An 18,713-nucleotide genomic window follows, 5' to 3' on the forward strand; every position below is an offset into this window, starting at 1 on the left:
TCATTCTCTCCGTCATCACTGCCTCACTCGCTCCCAAGAGCTTCCATGGCTAAGAGGCCAAAGGGCCGCAGCTCATGAGTGACTCAGTCACACAGGGGAACTCCCACCAGCTCCTGCTTCAGTCACGGGGCCACGGGAGTGAGCAGGGACGAGGGACCAGAATGTCAGCTTTCCCAAGAACCCAGTGGAAGGAAGAGACAGCATTGTCCAGAGTGAGAAACAGTGTTTGGTGTGGGGACCAGCAAGGCAGACCCCTGCTCTGGGAGCCAAGAAGCACTCCCGCGGCTAGGAGCCCCACAGGCACTGGGTACTGAACACACCTGCAGAGGGCCAGGACCTGCCTGCCTTGAGCCTGGGGGACTGCTCGGTGGCCACTCTGAAGCTCAACCAGAGCCCAACAGCCCTAAGGTCTTCCTCAATGACGTGCCGCCGACTTGCCGGATCCTCACAAACCCCCAAGCTCCTCCTGGCAGGTGTGCACCCAGCTCCGGGCCAGCCTTGGCGGCGGCAGCAGGCAGGATCAGGACGCCACTGACCCGGCGCCAATGCCCTGGCTGGAAGCACAGCTCTGGCCCCTCATTCTTCTGTCCACCTGGCCTGTGCTCCCTGGTCCTGAGGCCAGGACAGCCTCCCGGTGGCCAAGGCTCAGGCCATGAGCGCAACAGCCCATCGCCAGGTGTGCACACTGCACCTCATCAGCTCACTCCGCCCAGGGCTGCCTTTGTGTTCCGCTCAGTACTGTCTGCTCAGACTCCCCTGCCCTGCCGTGTGCGGAGGAAAGCCGGGGTTGCTTCAGCTTCGGCATGGGGGAGTCCCAGGATCCCCCGGCGACCCACGCTCTCTCTGGGGCCAGATATGACCCTGGTACTTCAGACAGTCCTGCCCAGGCTTCCTGTGAAGGCCTCCCTGTGTCGTCTCACCACCCTCACGGGCCAGGAGCACAGCTGGCACCCCCCTTACCCCCATCTCCAAGCAGTAACAAATGCCCCTTGCAGCCACTCCCGCATCTGCAGGGTGTGCCTGGTAAGCCCGCAGGACAGACAAGGCAACTCCAAGTGACCGACTACAAGGAACACAGGCTCTGGACAAAACCAACCTCGACCGCTCAAGGGCTCCTCCCCTATTTACCATCTCGGTGTGAGGTTACGGAACAGCTTGAGACCAAATAACGGTCCCTGGAGGTCTCCAGCTCCAAATTCCAACTGTTTGAAAAACAGAAAGTATTAATTAATGTTTCCTTCTCGGTGGTAACCCAGATCGCGGACTGGAAGTCCTACCAGGGCTCCAACACGATGGGGCTGCACCTCCCACCTCAGGCTCAGCCCAGCCAGGTGAACCCGTCTGCTGGCCACACCCACAGCCCAGCTTTCAGAAAGGGCATCCAAACAGGCTGACCCAGGCCCCGTAGAGTGCCTGGACAGCCAATGCCATCTGTGTCCTCACACTCCACTGGGGGCTCCCCGGTGGCTGGGGATGGCACCCCCACGGGCAGGCCCACACACGCATGGCCTGGAGTCACGGCTGCTCTGGCTGCTCCACTCACTAGCAAGGGGACTGTCCAGTTTAATGTGATGGAGCCCAACCTGCTTGACCTGAGATCTGTGCACAGGGGCCTGAGTAGTGCAGGAGGAGGGACTGGCCCGCAGGTGCTGGCTCAAACAAGTGGATGCTGTGCATTCCAGAAGAAGCCAGGTTTCTCAAAGGCAATCCCCTCTCTTTCTCACCTTAGGCTGTTTAGCAGAATGCCAGGACTCCTCAGCTGGCAGACACGATTTCCTGCCGGGTCAACTTCTGCAAGTCTGACCTTCATAACCCTGTTACCCAAATGACGTGGCCCCTGGGGCATCTGGGGGGCTAGCTTGTAGAGGGCAAGTTCCCCAAGCAGGCTTTGAACGAACAGGACAGCACAGCCTCTGGAGTCTTACCTCTCCCCAGCCCTTGGCGGACGTGACTCGCCGGAGCGCGAAGTTAATGGAGCCCCCTCCGTTCCCGTTCTGGGTTGAGAGGCTTCCCGAGAGGATGGCTGTATCTGTTGTTGTCAAGGGTGCCTAGGAAACAAACCTGCTGGTAACACATGAGCTTCAGCATCAGAGATGCCACGGACAGAAGCCAAATGAACAGGTGCACACCCAGTGAGGCCCAATGTGCAGGCGACGCCACGGGTGAGGTCATGGGGTCAGGTGCACCACCGGTGCTTCCCCTTCCTGAGTTATGCCAAGAGGGCAACCTTCTGAAAAGGCCTGAATGGGTAGGTTTGAAACACCCCCAAGGATGGGGCCAAGTGCTGCAGTCTCAGCATGCCAGTGGCAATGGGGCTGCACAGCGAATGCACCAGCCTTGCCCACCACTGGCTCTGCAGCATGGCATCCTGTTTTGGCCCAGGAACTGCGTCTGGCAGCTCGAGGAGGCGGCAAGTTCCTGTTGGTGCAGCATGCCAATGGCCATGTCCACATCGTGGGCAGAAGGCGACGGTCCCTCGCTCCCGGGGGCTGGGCACGCTGGGCTACTGTCTCAGTGCACCACCCACTGGGACCTTGGGCTCTGACTTCCCTGAGACCATGAACACTTTCAGAGAGCTGAGACGGGCCTGAGTGCCCTTGTGCACTGTGATCAGTGTTCTTTGCCAGGCATCACGGGCATCATTTCACGGAGGTGAGAGAAGCTGCGAGAGGCTGCTGTGCCCGCGCCAAGACATTTCTGTGCTCACCTCGATGGACTGGGATATGTGCATTTTGTTAATTTCGATCTGAGGGAATCCGCTTCCAGACACATCCTCGTATTCCTCATCATAGCGGTCGAAAAGGTCCGTGGCGTCCACTCCAACACTGATGGTTCCCTGGGCAGAGGAGCGGCCGGTCAGCATGGGGCAGCTATCTGTGCGAGGCAGCCGGCCCGTGTAACGGGACCAGCTCCGCAGCCCGGGGCCTGGCTTCTCCACCCAGCATGAATGCCACAATTCCAACCACGATGGCAGAGTGCCACGCACCTCCAGGGCTGGACGGCGCTGCCTAGAGCGGGAGACCCTGTCTGCAGGCTTGCAGAGGGATGATGGGTCAAGGTCAAGACTCAGACAAGACCAATGCAGCTGGATTTTCAGAGACCAAACAGGGTGCATGAATGTGTAAAATCTGCCTTTCCATCAAAAATAAAATAAATCTTAAAAAAAAAAAAACACTGACTTCAGGTTTGATGCTGCGGCGTAGTAGGTAAAGCCACAGAGCAGAAACAGATTCATTCATTTATCTTTACTGGAAAACCAATTTACAGAGAGAAGCAGATACAAAGAGAAAGACTTTCAGTCCACTGGTTCACTCCCCAAGTAGCCTCAACAGCCGGAGCTGAGCGGATCAGAAGCCAGGAGCCAGGAGCTTCCTCCTCCGGGTCTCCCACATGCGTGCAGGGTCCCTAGGCATGTGCAATGCAGGCACTTTAGCCACTAGGCTACTGTACCAGGCCCAGGAGATCTGGATATTAAGAAGCAGCCCAGGTGGGTCTCTGGCACAGTGGCTGCTGTATCGATGGACACACCTGCACTCCACTTGGAATGCCGGACTGGAGTCCTGTTCACTCCCGACTCCAGCTTCCTGCTAACACACCCTGTGAAGGAGCAGGTGACAGCTCAAACAGCTGGGCTCGTGTCACACAGGGGTAGGACTGGCCTCAGCCTGGTCCCTGTCGGCCACAGCAGGCATTTGGGGAATGAACCAGTGTGGGAAGTCTGTCTCTCTACCTTCCAAAACAAAAGGAAAATAAATAAAAATTCTAAGAGTAGTAAGAACATTTTTAAGCAACCACTTCTCAACCGTCCTCAACTGCAGCGTTGAGGGCTGGGGCAGCAGAGCCGGCGGAGAAGGCCTTCGAGCGCTGGCTGCGTCTGCCTGGTACTGCCATTCCTGAAGAGCTCAGAAAGCTCGCTCCGGGTCGGAGTAGCAGCTCTGCCAACAGCAACTGGCGAGCTGTCTTCAGAAGCACGCCTCTCTGGGACGCAGTGAGTAAACGCGACCTCTCCCGATCCTGTTGGCTGTTACTCTGCCGGCCCAGGAGCACCCAGAGGTGCCGGACCTGCTGCTGGGACCCTGTGCACAGCACACCCGGCTGGCTTACCTTGGGGTTGGTGCGCTGCTGCAGCCGCCTCTCCTCCCGCTCTCTCTGGAGCCGTTCAAACTCCTCCCTAATTTCCGCTGGAGCCCTCCTCCTTTCCACGACCTGTGGGCAGAATCAAGCAGATAGCTGAGGACCCAGGCTGCAGGGAAAACGCACTCCAGGACCACAACACTGGGCTGGGTGTCCACGGGGTGCCTGGGCTGGCTGTGCTGTCTTCCAGCACCTGAGGCGACAGTAGGGACCAGGACAGGTGAGGATACCCACTCCCTGTGCGTCCTTCAGCTCCACAGACTGAAACACCTTTTATTTTAGTAACTTTTCCGAGGTCACAGGAATCTTAGTCAGTTTAAATCTGAGTTCATATTTTCTGATCAGTCCCAGACAACTAGTGAGTGAGAGAGGCAGGAAGCTCTCACCCCCTCGGCCGGCCCAGACCGTCGCTGTGTGACTGACGGCAGGCCAGGTAAGGCTAAGGGCCGCGCCACCCTGTCACGAAAAGCACGTGGGGGCTAGGCGTGAGTGCAGAGGTGGAAACAAGTACAAGGCAGGAGCGACCCCGGGGCCTGCGGGGCCTGCCAGCAGCTGCGGGCTCCACCCGAGGATCCACCCGAGGCTCCCCTCTCCCGTCACGACCTGTCATGAGCTGTGCGGGGCAGAAAGGGCCATGGACATAATCCCCGTGTCAGCGGGAGACACAGGGCGTCCTGAGATGCAGCTCCTGGAACCCGAAGTTGGGCAATGTGAGAAAGTTCCTTGGAAACCTCAAGCTGAAGAATCATTGTTAAAAACAGACACTGCTCACAGGTCAGTATTTAATTCTTATTCTACAGTCCTCTGAGCACAAGCATGTATGTGCTTGCACACTGTGTGTGTGTTTTTATAGAAATGCGATTTGGGCCTGGTGCGATGGCCTAGCGGCTAAAGTCCTCACCTTGAAGGCGCCGGGATCCCATATGGGCACTGGTTCTAATCCCGGCAGCTCCACTTCCCATCCAGCCCCCTGTTCGTGGGCTGGGAAAGCAGTCGAGGACGGCCCAAAGCCTTGGGACCCTGCACCCATATGGGAGACCTGGAAGAGGCTCTGGGCTCCAGGCTTCAGATTGGTGCAGCACGGGCCGTTGTGGCCGCTTGGGGAGTGAAACATCGGATGGAAGATCTTCCTCTCTGTCTCTCTTCCTCTCTATATATATCTGACTTTGCAATAAAAAAATATATAAATCTTTAAAAAAAATGTGATTTACAGGCTGTGGGCGACTTGAGATTATCTTGTATAGAAGAGCCCTACAAAGCTAGCCCCGGCAGGGCTGAGGAGTGCTCGCAATGCTACTCTGCTTTTCCCTCTAATGGCGCAACAGGAAGATGATGATTAAAAAGGAGGAGGTGACTCTCAGAGAAACCATCACAGTAAGAAAAGACTGTTGAAGTCCTCTAAGAACAGCCTACATGAGTGTCACTGCTCTGCAGTTCCCACCAGGCCCAGGAGCATCAGGAGCACGTGGGCCCAGGCCGCCATCACTCCTCTCAGCCTGAGTGCAGAGCTCCCATGATGTTCTCAAACCCCAGGGAGCCTCGCCCATCATCACCATCAATGCAACAAGAGATCCGGGGCGATGAACGCAACTGCCGTTCCCACTCAGCCTGGAAGACGCCCCGTCCTGCCCAAGGACGAGGAGAGTCCAGCAGTGGGCCAACCCCGGAGGCTGAGAGGGACAGCCCAGCCTGTACGGGGCTGTTGTCGCCTGTGACACGCCACCTCAGTGCTCTACTCAACAGGAGTCTGGCTTAAAAACACCAATTAGGGGCCCAGCACGGTGGCCTAGTGGCTAAAGTCCTCGCCTTGAATGAGCCAGAATCCCATATGGGTGCCAGTTCTAATCCCGGCAGCTCCACTTCCCATCCAGTTCCCTGCTTGTGGCCTGGGAAAGCAGTCGAGGACGGCCCAAAGCCTTGGGACCCTGCACCTGTGTGGGAGACCCTGAAGAAGCTCTTGGCTCCTGGCTTTGGATCGGTGCAGCTCCAGCTGTTGTGGCCACTTGGGGAGTGATTTTCCTCTCTGTCTCTCCTCCTCTGTCTATATATCTGACTTTACAATAAAAATAAATAAATCTTTTTTAAAAATCCAATTAGACCAAAGTGTGATCAGCTATAACCTTAACCAGTGACATAAGCAGATCCATAGACTGCTATTTTTCCATAAACCAATTTGTAAAACTGTAGGAATTAATATTCTGGATTTGTGTCCTACAGGAAAAAAAAAACCCTAGAAAATGTCAGGCTCCAAGGAGCTATATAGCAGGGCAATATTTGTTCAGCCTTTGTGGATAGAATTAACCACAGCAAATTACCTTCTCCGTGCTACACTGCAACAAGCTCCAGAGAAAACAACTCCAGTGTGTCGATGACTGCCTCTAGTCATATCCGACACAAGCTCTGCAACTACTGGTGCGGAAGCACAGGGAGCCACCCAGCCTGGGGGTGAGGGGTGCTGGCCAGGGCGCCTCAGCCTCAGCTCCCTCCGGCCTCTGCCACCCATGACGACTTCACCCATCTCTAACCAGAAGACACGAGGCTGGAGGGTGGAACGGGACTCAGCCAAATGTGCTACCACCACCTCTTCCTTCTCAGCACTCAGGAACAAAGCCCACAGTGTAATGGGGCGCCGCCAGTGACCAGAAGCGTGGCTTGCCAGAGTTTCTGTACCCAGTCCTTCCTACCTCCTCTTGCACCATTCAATTATCCCACCCCTTCTGCCTTCTGCACCATTCACAACCGACAGCAGGGTAATCACTGGGGAGGTTCCGCCACCTGGTCCCTCCGGCCTCCTAGGGTACTAGATCAGGGTAGCTACGGGAAAACGTGGGGCTCTGGCAACTCCCTGCCTGCCTGAAACCTTGTTTGTACTGTGTGGTTCTCAATCTGATTGCAGGATGAGAGCTTAAAAATCTGACTTTGGCGGCTCAGCAGTGGCTCCTGGAGTGTAGCAGGAGCTGCTGTCACCAAGCTTGGGCAATAAAAACTCCTCCTAACATCCTACTGGGGTCCAGTGTGATCGCTCTCACACCCTGCAACAACAGTGCCACAGCCCTCGTGGTCAGGGTCCACACAGGTGCACGCTCACCCGGAGCAGTCACCAGCTGGTCCCTCTCCATACACCACTTGGGACGGATGGGCAAGGGGGCGCGGGATGAGACCTCTGGGAGCCAGGCGCCCTGGGGATGTCAGAAATGGAATGCTCCTGTACATGCAGGCAGGAGAGTTATCCTCTAAGCTTGTTTTCTGGCTCTAAAATCCTATCATTGTCTGTACCTATAATGCCATGATGTACTTAAATTGCAGAATGTTAAACTTGAAACTACTACTGAAGGATTATACTACTGCAATAACAGGAAGGGAAATGGTGGGCGGGGAGGGTGAGGGGAGAAGCCCCATAGTTACAAAAACGTATCATGGAAAATAATAAAACTAATGTTTAAAAAAATGAGGGGGGTTAAGCTGCCCAATCCCTAAATTGTTGGCTGGTCTGAAAACGCTATGATTCTAGCTAATCAACTTTTAATTTTGGAATCATTTCAGAAAGTTGTTTAGAACTTTACAGCACCCAGCGTCCTCCAGTGCTAACACCGCCCACATTTCAGAGACCGTCACCAGTGTGTCTAACTGTGCACAGTCCTGGGTTTCACCAGTTGTCCCCCTTTCTGTGCCAGGAGCCTACCCAGGATGCCACACAGCATTTAGGATTGAGTCGGCTCCATCTCTGCTCTAGGACAGTTCCAGATTCTCCCTGTTTTTCACCATCTTGACTGTATCACAGCTTTGAAGAGAGAGTGGCTTCTGACACTCTCAGCTTGATGTCAGAGCAGTGAAGTAAAATACGGCTCATGTATGGAATGCATGATGGGGGCCTGGGCCGAGCATGCAATGCTAAATCCTTTAGAATCTCCGAGCAATCTGGGCTATGCACTTTCCATTCCATTGGCCAGCCGTCACCAGGTTCAACACCGCCAGTCCCAAAGCTCCAAGTTGGATCTGCACCATTCTGACGAAAATCCTAATTTAATGAAGACTTCACTGCAAATACAACTTACTTAAAGAGCTAAAACAGTTTGATGGTACAAGGTGGGAGTAGTTCTATCTCCTTAAGTTTCAAAATAAGGAATGAAAAGTGGCCATTCCGTAATCCAAAGAAGCCACGTCTTCCTGGTGTCCAGCAGTGAAGTATGCGTGGACCACCTGCAGGGGATGGGCGGGACTTCCGCACAGACATCTCAGACACTCAGGACACTAGCGGTGCCCGTCACCCTCCACCGGCCACCGGGTGCTGAGCCTCCTAAAGACACAGCTCGTGGGTCCTTGGCAGCAACAGCTCACACTCTGGGTAGGAACGCTGCACCCTGGGAGGACGCCTGCTGCTGGGCTCGCGCAGCGGGCAGGATGGCTTGGTGTTGCCACTATCTCCTACGCACTGACCATCGCTGAAGGTCTCTGCGGTGATTATCTGTGTAGTTCCACTGAGGCATCTTACCTCGCAGCGAAGGCTTAGTACCAATGCGGAAAATAGGAAAAGTTAATTCTGAACCATGAGAATTTTATTACCTTAGATGGGTTCACCAAAAAATCAGAATATAAATCAGCTGTGGAGAGTGAATTTGGGGAGGGGATGAGGGAAATCCCAGAACCTGTGGAATTGTATCATGAAATAAAAAATAAAACAATACAAAGTTTACTCACCCATCACCTGTGACTGCCTACATATTCTTATAATTGCTGCTGTACGTGCGGCTTTGCTTTCTTTCCAAAGGTGATAACAGGGTTTGGCAGTAGGAAACCATGCGGCAGAGATGGGACAGGGCTGCAGGGTACTAAAACCCTGCACTCTGTGCGAGGATCATGTACCAGGGGCTGACAGTGCCTTGAAATGCTGCAAGCAGCCCACGGCTTCCCAGGGCAGGGGAGCTTGAAAGTGGTGTGTAACACGTGAAAAGTGGTAAACATGAAAGGGGAATGCTAAGCTCTCAGGCTTAACAGCGACACGAGGCAGTGCTGTTTCCAACAAGCCAGAGACCACGAGCCAAGAGCCGGCTGCGGGCAGTAAGGGCAAGCAGATGAGTGAAAAATCAGACATAAAACAACAGGGAAAGAATGGACTGGAGAAAACTGGACAACCCAGCAGAGTCTCAAGCTGACTGTTCCCTGAAGGTCTTTAGAAGGTTTTCATTCAAGAATGAGACAGGCACATCTGCTTAAAACCAAACACCTAGGTACGGGTCTGGAGATGGGCCAGATCATAGTACTTGCTGGTGAGTGCCAGGACTGGAGGTGATGGGCCATGTCAGGCTGGGCCACAGGCACATATGAGATCTGGAACTAGAAGTGAGCCTGGTAGGGGAACTTCCTTGCTAGGCTGTAGCTCCCAGCAGCGAGCATGAGAGCTGGGGCTGGGGGAAGGCCAAGGGCAGCCTGGGCTGAAGCATTTGCTGACCAATGCTCAGACTGGGGTGGACCTTGTCACAATCCACCAGCATGCACATGACCCGGGGTTGGGAGCAGGCCTAGTAGGAGAACTTTGGGGACTTCGCTGCTAGGCTGCTGTTTCCACTAGTTGAGAGAGCTGGGACTGTGGGTGGGCTGAGCTTTAGCACCCGTCAGTCAGCATGTGGGCTGGGTCTGGGGACAGACCACAGTATCCACTGGCAAGTGCCAGGACTGGGTGTGAATCATGTCAAGTGAACAATGGTACAGCCTGGCAAGTGCAAGATCCAGGGCTGAGAGAGAGCTTGGCAGGGGAACTGTGGGCACTCCCCTGCTAGGCCGCAGCTCCCACTGGTGAGCATGCAGCCAGGGTTGGGGGCAGCCCAGGCAGCACAAGGTGACAGCACCTGCTGATATACATGTGGGAAGAGTAGGTCAAGCTAAGCCGCAGCACCCACAGATGCGTGAGAGCCAGATGGGATGCAGGATGGGCTGAACTAGGCCACAGCACATGCTGGCACATGTAAAAACTGGGGCTGGGGGTGGGCCTGGTGGGGGTTACTGGGGGTCGCCTTGACTAGGCTGCAGCACCTGCTACAGTGTGTGAGGACTGGGCCTCTGGCAGGCTGGGCTGGACTGGGCTGGGCTTCTGTTCCCAGTATGAAATGGAGCTGCAGCCACCAGTATGTGCATTGGTGGCAATGGGCAATGGACTCAACCTGACCCCGCAGAAGCTGGTGCACACAGAGTCAAGTCTGAGGTCACCCCAGGTGAGGTTTCCTGGGGTACTCTCCAACTAGATCACAGGACTCCAATCCCAGCCACAGGAAAAATCACAAGATGAGTGGTTCAACCTTGGAAAGCATGTATCAGGACTGGGCCTCCTCAGCTGCCAATGCTGTGCAGTGGCCAGCATGCCCAGAGGCACACAGGGGCAGCTGGCCCACCTAGGCAGCAGAGGACATGACTGCCTCGTTAGAGGTGGCAGGCAGCAGGGCTGGACACCTCTCCTAGCCAGCTTGGCTGCCAGTGTCTGGGTCTGTGGATGCACACCGAGGCGGACATGGTCAGCAAAAAGACCTTGGGAAGATCTTCTCCATACTGTGCGATGAAGCTGACAGCGCACAACGACCAAAACCACTCAGGAGCCGCCCTGGAACGTTCTCCCCCCGGGGTCTAACGCATCATCAAATCACTGTCCCCCATCCTGGGGGGCTGATGCAGTTTGAGGGCAAGGAGTAGCCCACTCTGCTTCCCCTGCTGTGAACACAGGAGAAACAAACAACTGAAACATTTATCCCACCTTCCTACATACCTGACCCTCCGCACCCTAACTGGAGGCCCACATGGGTGTACACCCCCTCACCTACGTAAACAACATGAACACTAAACAACTAAAAAACGAGAAACACCTAAAACATGTCAAGGGGGTCTCACGCAACAATGGAAAATAAAAAGCAACCCTAAATGAAAGTTAACTCAACAGGATTAATAAATAGTCCATGAGAATTTCCTGGGTATCAGAACAGGGTTCTTTAATGAAATCAATTAATATCTGCCATTGTAGCAAATCAGAGCTTTACAACTAACTTTGATGTTCCTTTTTTCACTTGATGTCCATGTCCTCACTTTCAGATAATGACACAGAAGACACGTCACCCAGGTGACTAGCTCTCGGGTCACAGCAGGACGCTGTACAGTTCAGTGACTGGCCGGATGCAGCACAGCCGCCCGGGGCACCCTGCCTCACAGACATTCCCCAGCACGTTACTACTGTGAATATTCAGACATCCACTCACTTTCCCTGACGAGGTTCTGAGAGCACATCACAACGGGAAGGGAACACCATGGCAGTTTCCCTCTCATCCCCTCCTTCCACATTCCCCAGGAGAAACACTTGCTAAATGCAGCCACTGAGAACGCAAGGCGAGAGGCCCAAATGTATGCAGCAAGGCGGGACCCCAGGAGGGACTGTGCGCTGCACAGTCAGCCCTCAGGACGTCAGCTCCCACCAACCGGCTGACCCACCTGGCACCCCACCCCGGACAGTCCACTCCTCTTCACTCTTTGGTAACAGTGATAGATCAGCAAGCTGGAGGGCCAGCCAGACTCGTCCAGGCTCAGCGTTATAAACTGTCAGAGCCACGTCTAGAACTCAACGTTTGGAATTCAACACACGAAAGGGGGTTCCAATGTCCTCAAATGGTCTTGAAGGCTGCAGAGTTCTGGGGGTAGCTGTGTCAGAGCTGCTTAAATGACTTTTCTGGGATGCCAATGTGCAGGTTCTCTTACCTCCCATCCTTCCATTTCCAGTCCTTTCTTCCCATATATGTCATAGATGGCCCTGGTTTGTGGGTCACTAAGCACTGCAATTAAAAACAAAACAAACACAATACAACATGTTTACAAAGTGTTAGATTTCCCTTTCCGTTCTGACATCCCTGCCCACAGTACAGCTAAGTTCCTATCTTGCTGTTGCTCCCTGTCCAGTCATAATCCTCCTAGAGGTCCTCTGTATTTCTTTTCATTTCTCTTCTCTCTGTTTACTTCAAGATTTATTTATTCCAGAGGCAGAATTACAGAGAGAGGGGAAGGAAGAGGTAGAGGTAGAGCTCTTCAGTCTGCTGGGACCCCCCAATGGCAGCCACGGCCGTGCAAGGCAGAGCCCGGAACTCAGCTGGTCTCACACACGAACAGCCCGGTCCCAAGCACTTGGGATGCTTTCTGCTGCTCTTCCAGCTGCACTGGAGAGGATCGGGATCAGAGGCTGAACAGCTGGGACTGGACTGGCACCTGCTCCCGTGGGAAGCCGGCTCACAAGCAGAGGTGTACCAGGCTGTGCCTCAGTGCCAGCTGCCACTCCTCAGCTTAGGCCTAACAAGAAAGGTTGGGTCTCCTTAGTACAAGGTACTTTATGACTCCTTCAATCATTAGAGGATGGTGTTTGGAATCTGCTAAGTTCCTGCCACTCAGCATGAAGTACACTGGCTTGAAGGGATTCACTGCAGGCGCTGGCGTAGCGAGGACTGGGTTAGGCCCTGCCAGCACCGCCTCCACAGGCTCGCCTCTGGTCCAGTTCCTTGTAGCAGCCCCTGGGAAAACAGCACAAGATGGCCTCAGTATTCAGGACCCTGCTGCCGCGGTGGGAGACCCAGACGCTGTTTCAGGCTCCTGGCTCCAGCCTGGCTCAGCCCTGGTCACTGCAGCCATGTGGGGAGTCAACCAGCAGGTGCAAACTCTTCTCTCCCTCTCTCCCCTGCCTGCTCTGTCCTTCAAATAATTTTTTGCTTCTTTGTGTTTTTTAAAAAATTTATTTTCAAATAATCCTTTTTTAAGTTGATTCTAGCTGCTAAAGAAGCTTAAAGTAAAACCAGGACAGGATCAGATATTATAAAAACACGATACATTATTCAGTACGCAGCTACGGCTATCTGCTGCTGCCCAGCTCTATCTGTAACTCACTCGCGAGAAGCCCTTTCATGATGTCCGCCACATCTACCGACTTCTCAGACAGGCTGGCAAGGCAGTGAAGGACAGAGACCAAAGCCGCCCGTCGCTGGGGCCAGCAGGCACCGCCTCTCTCCTCTGCGTGGTGCAGCTCCGCTCGGGACCCCTCCCCACAGCTCCCACGTAGTCAGGTCTAACTAGAAGATGACATAAATGACTCTATCCACGATCAAACTTAACAGGAAAGAAAGGCCGAGCCCTGGGAAACACGGAGGCAAACGGCTAGAGCCAATCTCCAGGACTCGGCGGGACTCGTCTCTTCTCTGCTTTCCCTGAGTCTCCAGGCAAAGTCGGGTGGCTGTGCTGCGGGCTGTCCTCCTGCAAGCAGGGTCAGGTGTCCTGTGGACTCCTCCCCTCCCCTCCAGAATCATAACAGGCTACCTGGGTGACAGTGACAGTAACACTTAGACAACGGACCACAGCAAGAGGAACAGACTTGGTCACGCAGGTGGTCCGAAGAGTTCATGTGGCAGCATGGAGCCCGACAGCTCACGTATACAGTTATCCAAGTCTAGCTCTCTGGTAACCACCTCATACACAGTGTGTCTGCAGTAAGGAGTCGATGCCACTGAATTTTGGTTCTGCCTACTTAAAGGACAAATCACCAATAGCTCCGGAGCGAACATTTCATCTTATGTATTATATAGTCTAACAGTGATGAACAGATATTTATGCTTAAAATTGTGGTAAAATACATGATATGAACCTTCCCAACTTACCATGTAAAAGTGTACAACTCTTTAATGCAGCCACAATGTAGTAAAATCACTCCTCTCCATGTCTAGGTCGTTTCACCATTACAAACGGATACTCTGCACCCACTAGGGCTTGGGCATTGTGTAAACACACCACACTGTTTTCTTTCTGCTACACCGAAGTATAGCATTTTCAGTTACTTGGTTCTATTTCTTCTTTACCTTCGCGTTATTTTTCTTCTTGTTAGTATCTTTCCTTAATTGGATGCTACAGACTCAATAAAAATCACTTTTCAAGAAGCGAAATGTTTTTCAAGAAATGTGCTTGTTTCTCTTCACCAAGAAAGAACAAAGAACGCTTCCCCACACCCACCAGCCTTTTCCCTCCAAGAGTTTCCTTCAGAAGAAAACCAGCCAGCCATCTACACCGACGGTTCCCCTGCGGGCTGGGCGCGGTCAGTCACTGCACACGCTGCGGCAGAGGACTGTGGGAAAGCGCACCCCGCTGCCCCCGGGCTGGGCCCCCTGACCTTCATACGCCTGGTGAACAAGGTTAAAGAGCCGCTCCGCCTGTGACTTCAGCTCCGGGTCCCTGTGCTTGTCCGGGTGGTAGAGCATGCACAGCCTCCGGTAGGCAGCTTTCAGCTCCTCAGAAGAGGCCTGAGGAAGGAAACACTCCATCAGGAAGAGAACGTGGCACCAACGCGAGGAAGGCCAGAAGCAGCGTGGGGAAGGGACCTGCAGCCACAGGGTCACCTGTGCGGCGTCCTGGCCAAGGAGACACACAGTCACGCTCTTTAACAACACGATCTCATTCGCACCACTCACGGGTGACCAGCCACGTGCACCGACTGGGACCACTGTGCCAGAAACACTACTCCCAGACGGAGCGGAAGCTTGACTCCCCAGCCTGGCCCACTATGTTCTGAGCTGGAACTAAAATGTGCCGGAGCCTGGTTCACACTTCCACCCCAGTGATCTAACAAGAACCAGGAAAGGCCCTCTCAACCGGGAATCTGTGCAGCCTAACAAAGCGACAGGCGTTCAATCCACTTTGGACCAAGCAGACAATACACACCAATCCTGAAAAGACAGAAAACTGAAATCCAGACATCCGTTTCAGCCTCTGATGCTGCAAGGCCATAGTGAACGCTTCCTCAACCTCCCCTCCCAGAACCACCCCCCGCCCTGCCGCCCCGACGCCTCTCCCAGTCTCCTAAGCTGTCCTTTTGAAAATAAGCCCAGAAGGCCCAAAACCAGCGGTGCGGGCCCCAGGAGCTCACCTCCAGAGGGAAGTGTGGGTGCCCCAGGAGCTCGGCCCCCCCAGAGGACAGTGCAGGCGCCCCAGGAGCTTGGCCCCCCCAGAGAACAGTGCGGGCACCCCAGGAGCTCGGCCCCTCAGAGGACAGTACGGGCGCCCCAGGAGCTTGGCCCCCCAGAGGACAGTGGGGGCGCCCCAGGAGCTCGGCCCCCCAGAGGACAGTGGGGGCGCCCCAGGAGCTCGGCCCCCCAGAGGACAGTGGGGGCGCCCCAGGAGCTTGGCCCCCCCAGAGGACAGTGCGGGCGCCCCAGGAGCTTGGCCCCCCCAGAGGACAGTGGGGGCGCCCCAGGAGCTCGGCCCCCAGAGCAAGCATGGGTGCGTCAGGACTGGAGTGCAGGTTCCCCGGGAGAGACTGAGGAGGCCAACGCAGGGACCAGGTCAGGCCACACTCCTATTTCTGCATTCTCTCGGTTCCACTAATGAGTTGTTCACCAAACAGGTCAAAGTTTTCTGTACTTCAGGAAGAACTCACTCAGGCGCTGGAGAACCGGTTCATCCGTGCCTCTACAGAGTTCCCCATGGAGGACTCCACAAGGGGACAGGAGACACGGCCACAGCAACCCAGAGGCTGCAGCGGGCCAGGCCAGGGGGTCAGCTGCATGATCTCCAAGGGCCTCTCAGCTTGAACTTGACACAGGGGCTGGACCGGCCTGCTAGCTCAGAGTACATCTGTCACTTCCTGTTGGGGCTCCTGAAGGTGGTCCCGAGCTGCTGCTCCACCAGAGACAGGTCCAAACCTGTGCAGACCAAGCTTCCCTGCTCTCCAAGACCAGATTCTCTCCAAGACCACTCCTACGGCTGACCAGCCTCTAACTTCCCTTAGGGGCGGCCTTGGGAACCACATGGCTCAACAGTTACAGTCAAATGCCTCCCTCTCTCTCCGCCCCCTTTACTGATGAGCTGTACAACACACCAGCCGTCCACGCTGGCACTCGAGACGCACGGCCTGTGTGTGGATGTGAGAGCTGTGACCCAGGTCTCTCTGGGACAGTGTGAGAACAAAACCAACAGTGTCCACTACTGCAAAATCTTAGAAATCACAGTTTATTATCTGAAAGCAGACACACAGAATGACAAAGAGAAACAGTCCATCCGCGGTTCACTTCCCCAGATGCCCGCTGAGGCTGTGTCAGGCCAAGGACAAGCGTCAGGAGCTCAACCCAGGCTCCTCACTGGAGGCAGGTGCCCGGCTCAGAGAGCAGCTTGTATGAAGCCTCTCGTTTCTCCAGAAGCTCGACAACAGCACCCTCTCACAGCTGTTGTAGGGGCACACGGGGAATGGGAGGTACCTGTACCAGTGTGTGACAACAGCACCCTCTCACAGCTGTTGTAGGGGCACACGGGGAACGGGAGGTACCTGTACCAGTGTGTGACAACAGCACCCTCTCACAGCTGTTGTAGGGGCACACGGGGAATGGGAGGTACCTGTACCAGTGTGTGACAACAGCACCCTCTCACAGCTGTTGTAGGGGCATACGGGAAACGGGAGGTACCTGTACCAGTGTGTGACAACAGCACCCTCTCACAGCTGTTGTAGGGGCACACGGGGAACAGGAGGTACCTGTACCAGTGTGTGACAACAGAGGGGGAATGTGGCCACCCAATTCCCACAACCTTTAGGAGACCTGAGTGATGCGAAAGAGAGACTGTGTTGGTGTGGGGACAGCGAGGACCCCCACGCAGGCAGCGACCTGGCAGGCCCACATGCTCCGGGGAAGACCCTTCTCAGTCCACGCTTCCTGTTTCAACAAAAGACAGGGTCCTGGGAGGAAAGGGTCCCAGGATTTTCACCTCCACATTTCTCCCTTGTCTTCTTCCCGGTGTAAGTCCCCTTCCCGCCAATGGTAAATATATAATGCATTTCCTGCCTCATTGGCCAACATGCCACCTATACTAACCTTCAGTGTTTTAAACAGAAAATAACGGGGAAATAAAAATGCAGCTTGTGGCTGACTTACATGAGGTGGCTAGGGAAGGGCTTTAGTCATTAGAAATTATTTTCTTTCTGACAATTTAACTGCTCTCCCTCAACTCATAAAAGTTACAAGATTGGACAGACATATTTAGCTGGCTTTAGGTTAGAATGCCATTTTCTAGTTATTAAAATTAAACTATATGACAAGGGAGAGAATATCCACTCTGTGAGACATTCTTTTATCACATTATTAAACAGAATAATGTGCTATTGATTAAATAATGGAAATGAGAAGTTTCATTTTTAATAAATATCATATTCAATAAAAGGTTGGATTGGGCCTTTCATCATTACTGAATCGTTAAGGTCACTAGTTCGATATTTCATGAATGATAACCTCTTTCACTATCATAAAAATACTGGGATCACTTCAAAATGTAATGAGATATCAAGAAGGATACCTAACATTAGATACTTATTCCTAAAATTCTATAACAAAATTAAGAGATGTATCATGGTTTAGGTCCAGAAAGTTCTATCACTTCAACCATCTGGCTACATTCTCACTGGCAGACTGTGAGGCCACCCATCAAGCCTGGACCTATTTAAGCTGACCAGCACAGTATAATGTACCTTCCACCGCAAAGCGATGAAGTCAGAAATTAGCAACACAAGGAAAACTGAAAAAATACTTTTGCAGATATTAAACAACATTCTCTAAATAAGCAACAAATCGAAACAGAATTACCAGAAATCTAACAGAATTAGAAAATACACAGAGATAAATAAAAATAAAAAACACAACACACTATTACACAATTTTCAGGACCAAGCGAGAGCATCACCACGAGGGGAGCTCACAGGACAGGATGAGCAGCAGCCACGGGTGGCCAGACCAGCAGCTACGTCACCAGGCACGATGGCCGCCTCTGATGTGAGCGCCTCAGAGACCCTCCTGGCTCTCCCAACACCAACTTCCTGCTAACGCACACCCGGGGAGACCCAGAAGCCGGATTCTGGCCGCTGCGGCATTCGGAGAGCAGCAATAGGGAAGGGCTCTCCCTCCATCCCCTTCTTTGTCAAAAAATTACAAAATGAAAACAAGAAACAGACATCTGACCTAACCTTGGCCCACATCAAGGTGCCTCAGGGGCTCAGCACGGTGGCCCAGGGGCTAAATTCTTGCCTTGCAGTGCCCTGATCCCATACACACAGGTTCATATCCCAGCTGCCCCACTTTCCATCCAGCTCCCTGCTTGTGGCCTGGGAAAGCAGTCAAGGACGGCCCAAAGCCTTGGGACTCTGCATCCGCCTGGGAGACCCAGAACAAGCTCCTGGTTCCTGCCTTCGGGTTGGCTCAGCTCCAGCAGCTGTGGCCACCTGGGAAGTGCACCAGCGGATGGAAGATCTTTCTTTGTCCTCTCTGTAAACCTGCCTTTCCAATAAAAATAAATCATTAAATCATTAAAAAAAAACAAACCAAAACCACTTCCATTTAATTCCTGGTCCAACTTCCAATTCTAGTCTTCTGCCAGGGAAGATCCTGGAAGGCAGAAGTGATGGCAGAAAAACTGGGTCCTGTCACTGTTGTGGGAGACCAGGATGGAGCCCTCAGCTGCTGTCACTGTTGTGGGAGACCAGGATGGAGCCCTCAGCTGCTGTCACTGTTGTGGGAGACCAGGATGGAACCCTCAGCTGCTGG

General features: G+C 53.7%; 1 protein-coding gene across 1 annotated transcript in view; it reads right to left on the reverse strand.

Annotated features, from left to right (window-relative positions):
* DNAJC11 (DnaJ heat shock protein family (Hsp40) member C11) overlaps nucleotides 1–18,713 on the reverse strand; it is a 43,046-nt gene that overhangs the window by 12,454 nt on the left and 11,879 nt on the right. Inside the window, exons 2-7 of the mRNA XM_058674679.1 lie at nucleotides 14,306–14,435; nucleotides 11,866–11,939; nucleotides 4,105–4,206; nucleotides 2,708–2,836; nucleotides 1,926–2,048; nucleotides 1,129–1,202 (exon numbers count right to left, since the gene is read on the reverse strand). Coding sequence (XP_058530662.1) covers nucleotides 1,129–1,202; nucleotides 1,926–2,048; nucleotides 2,708–2,836; nucleotides 4,105–4,206; nucleotides 11,866–11,939; nucleotides 14,306–14,435 — 632 coding nt within the window. The remainder of the gene's footprint in view (nucleotides 1–1,128; nucleotides 1,203–1,925; nucleotides 2,049–2,707; nucleotides 2,837–4,104; nucleotides 4,207–11,865; nucleotides 11,940–14,305; nucleotides 14,436–18,713) is intronic.

The sequence above is a fragment of the Ochotona princeps genome, chromosome 2, assembly GCF_030435755.1.
Source record: "Ochotona princeps isolate mOchPri1 chromosome 2, mOchPri1.hap1, whole genome shotgun sequence".
NCBI classification, from domain to species: domain Eukaryota; kingdom Metazoa; phylum Chordata; class Mammalia; order Lagomorpha; family Ochotonidae; genus Ochotona; species Ochotona princeps.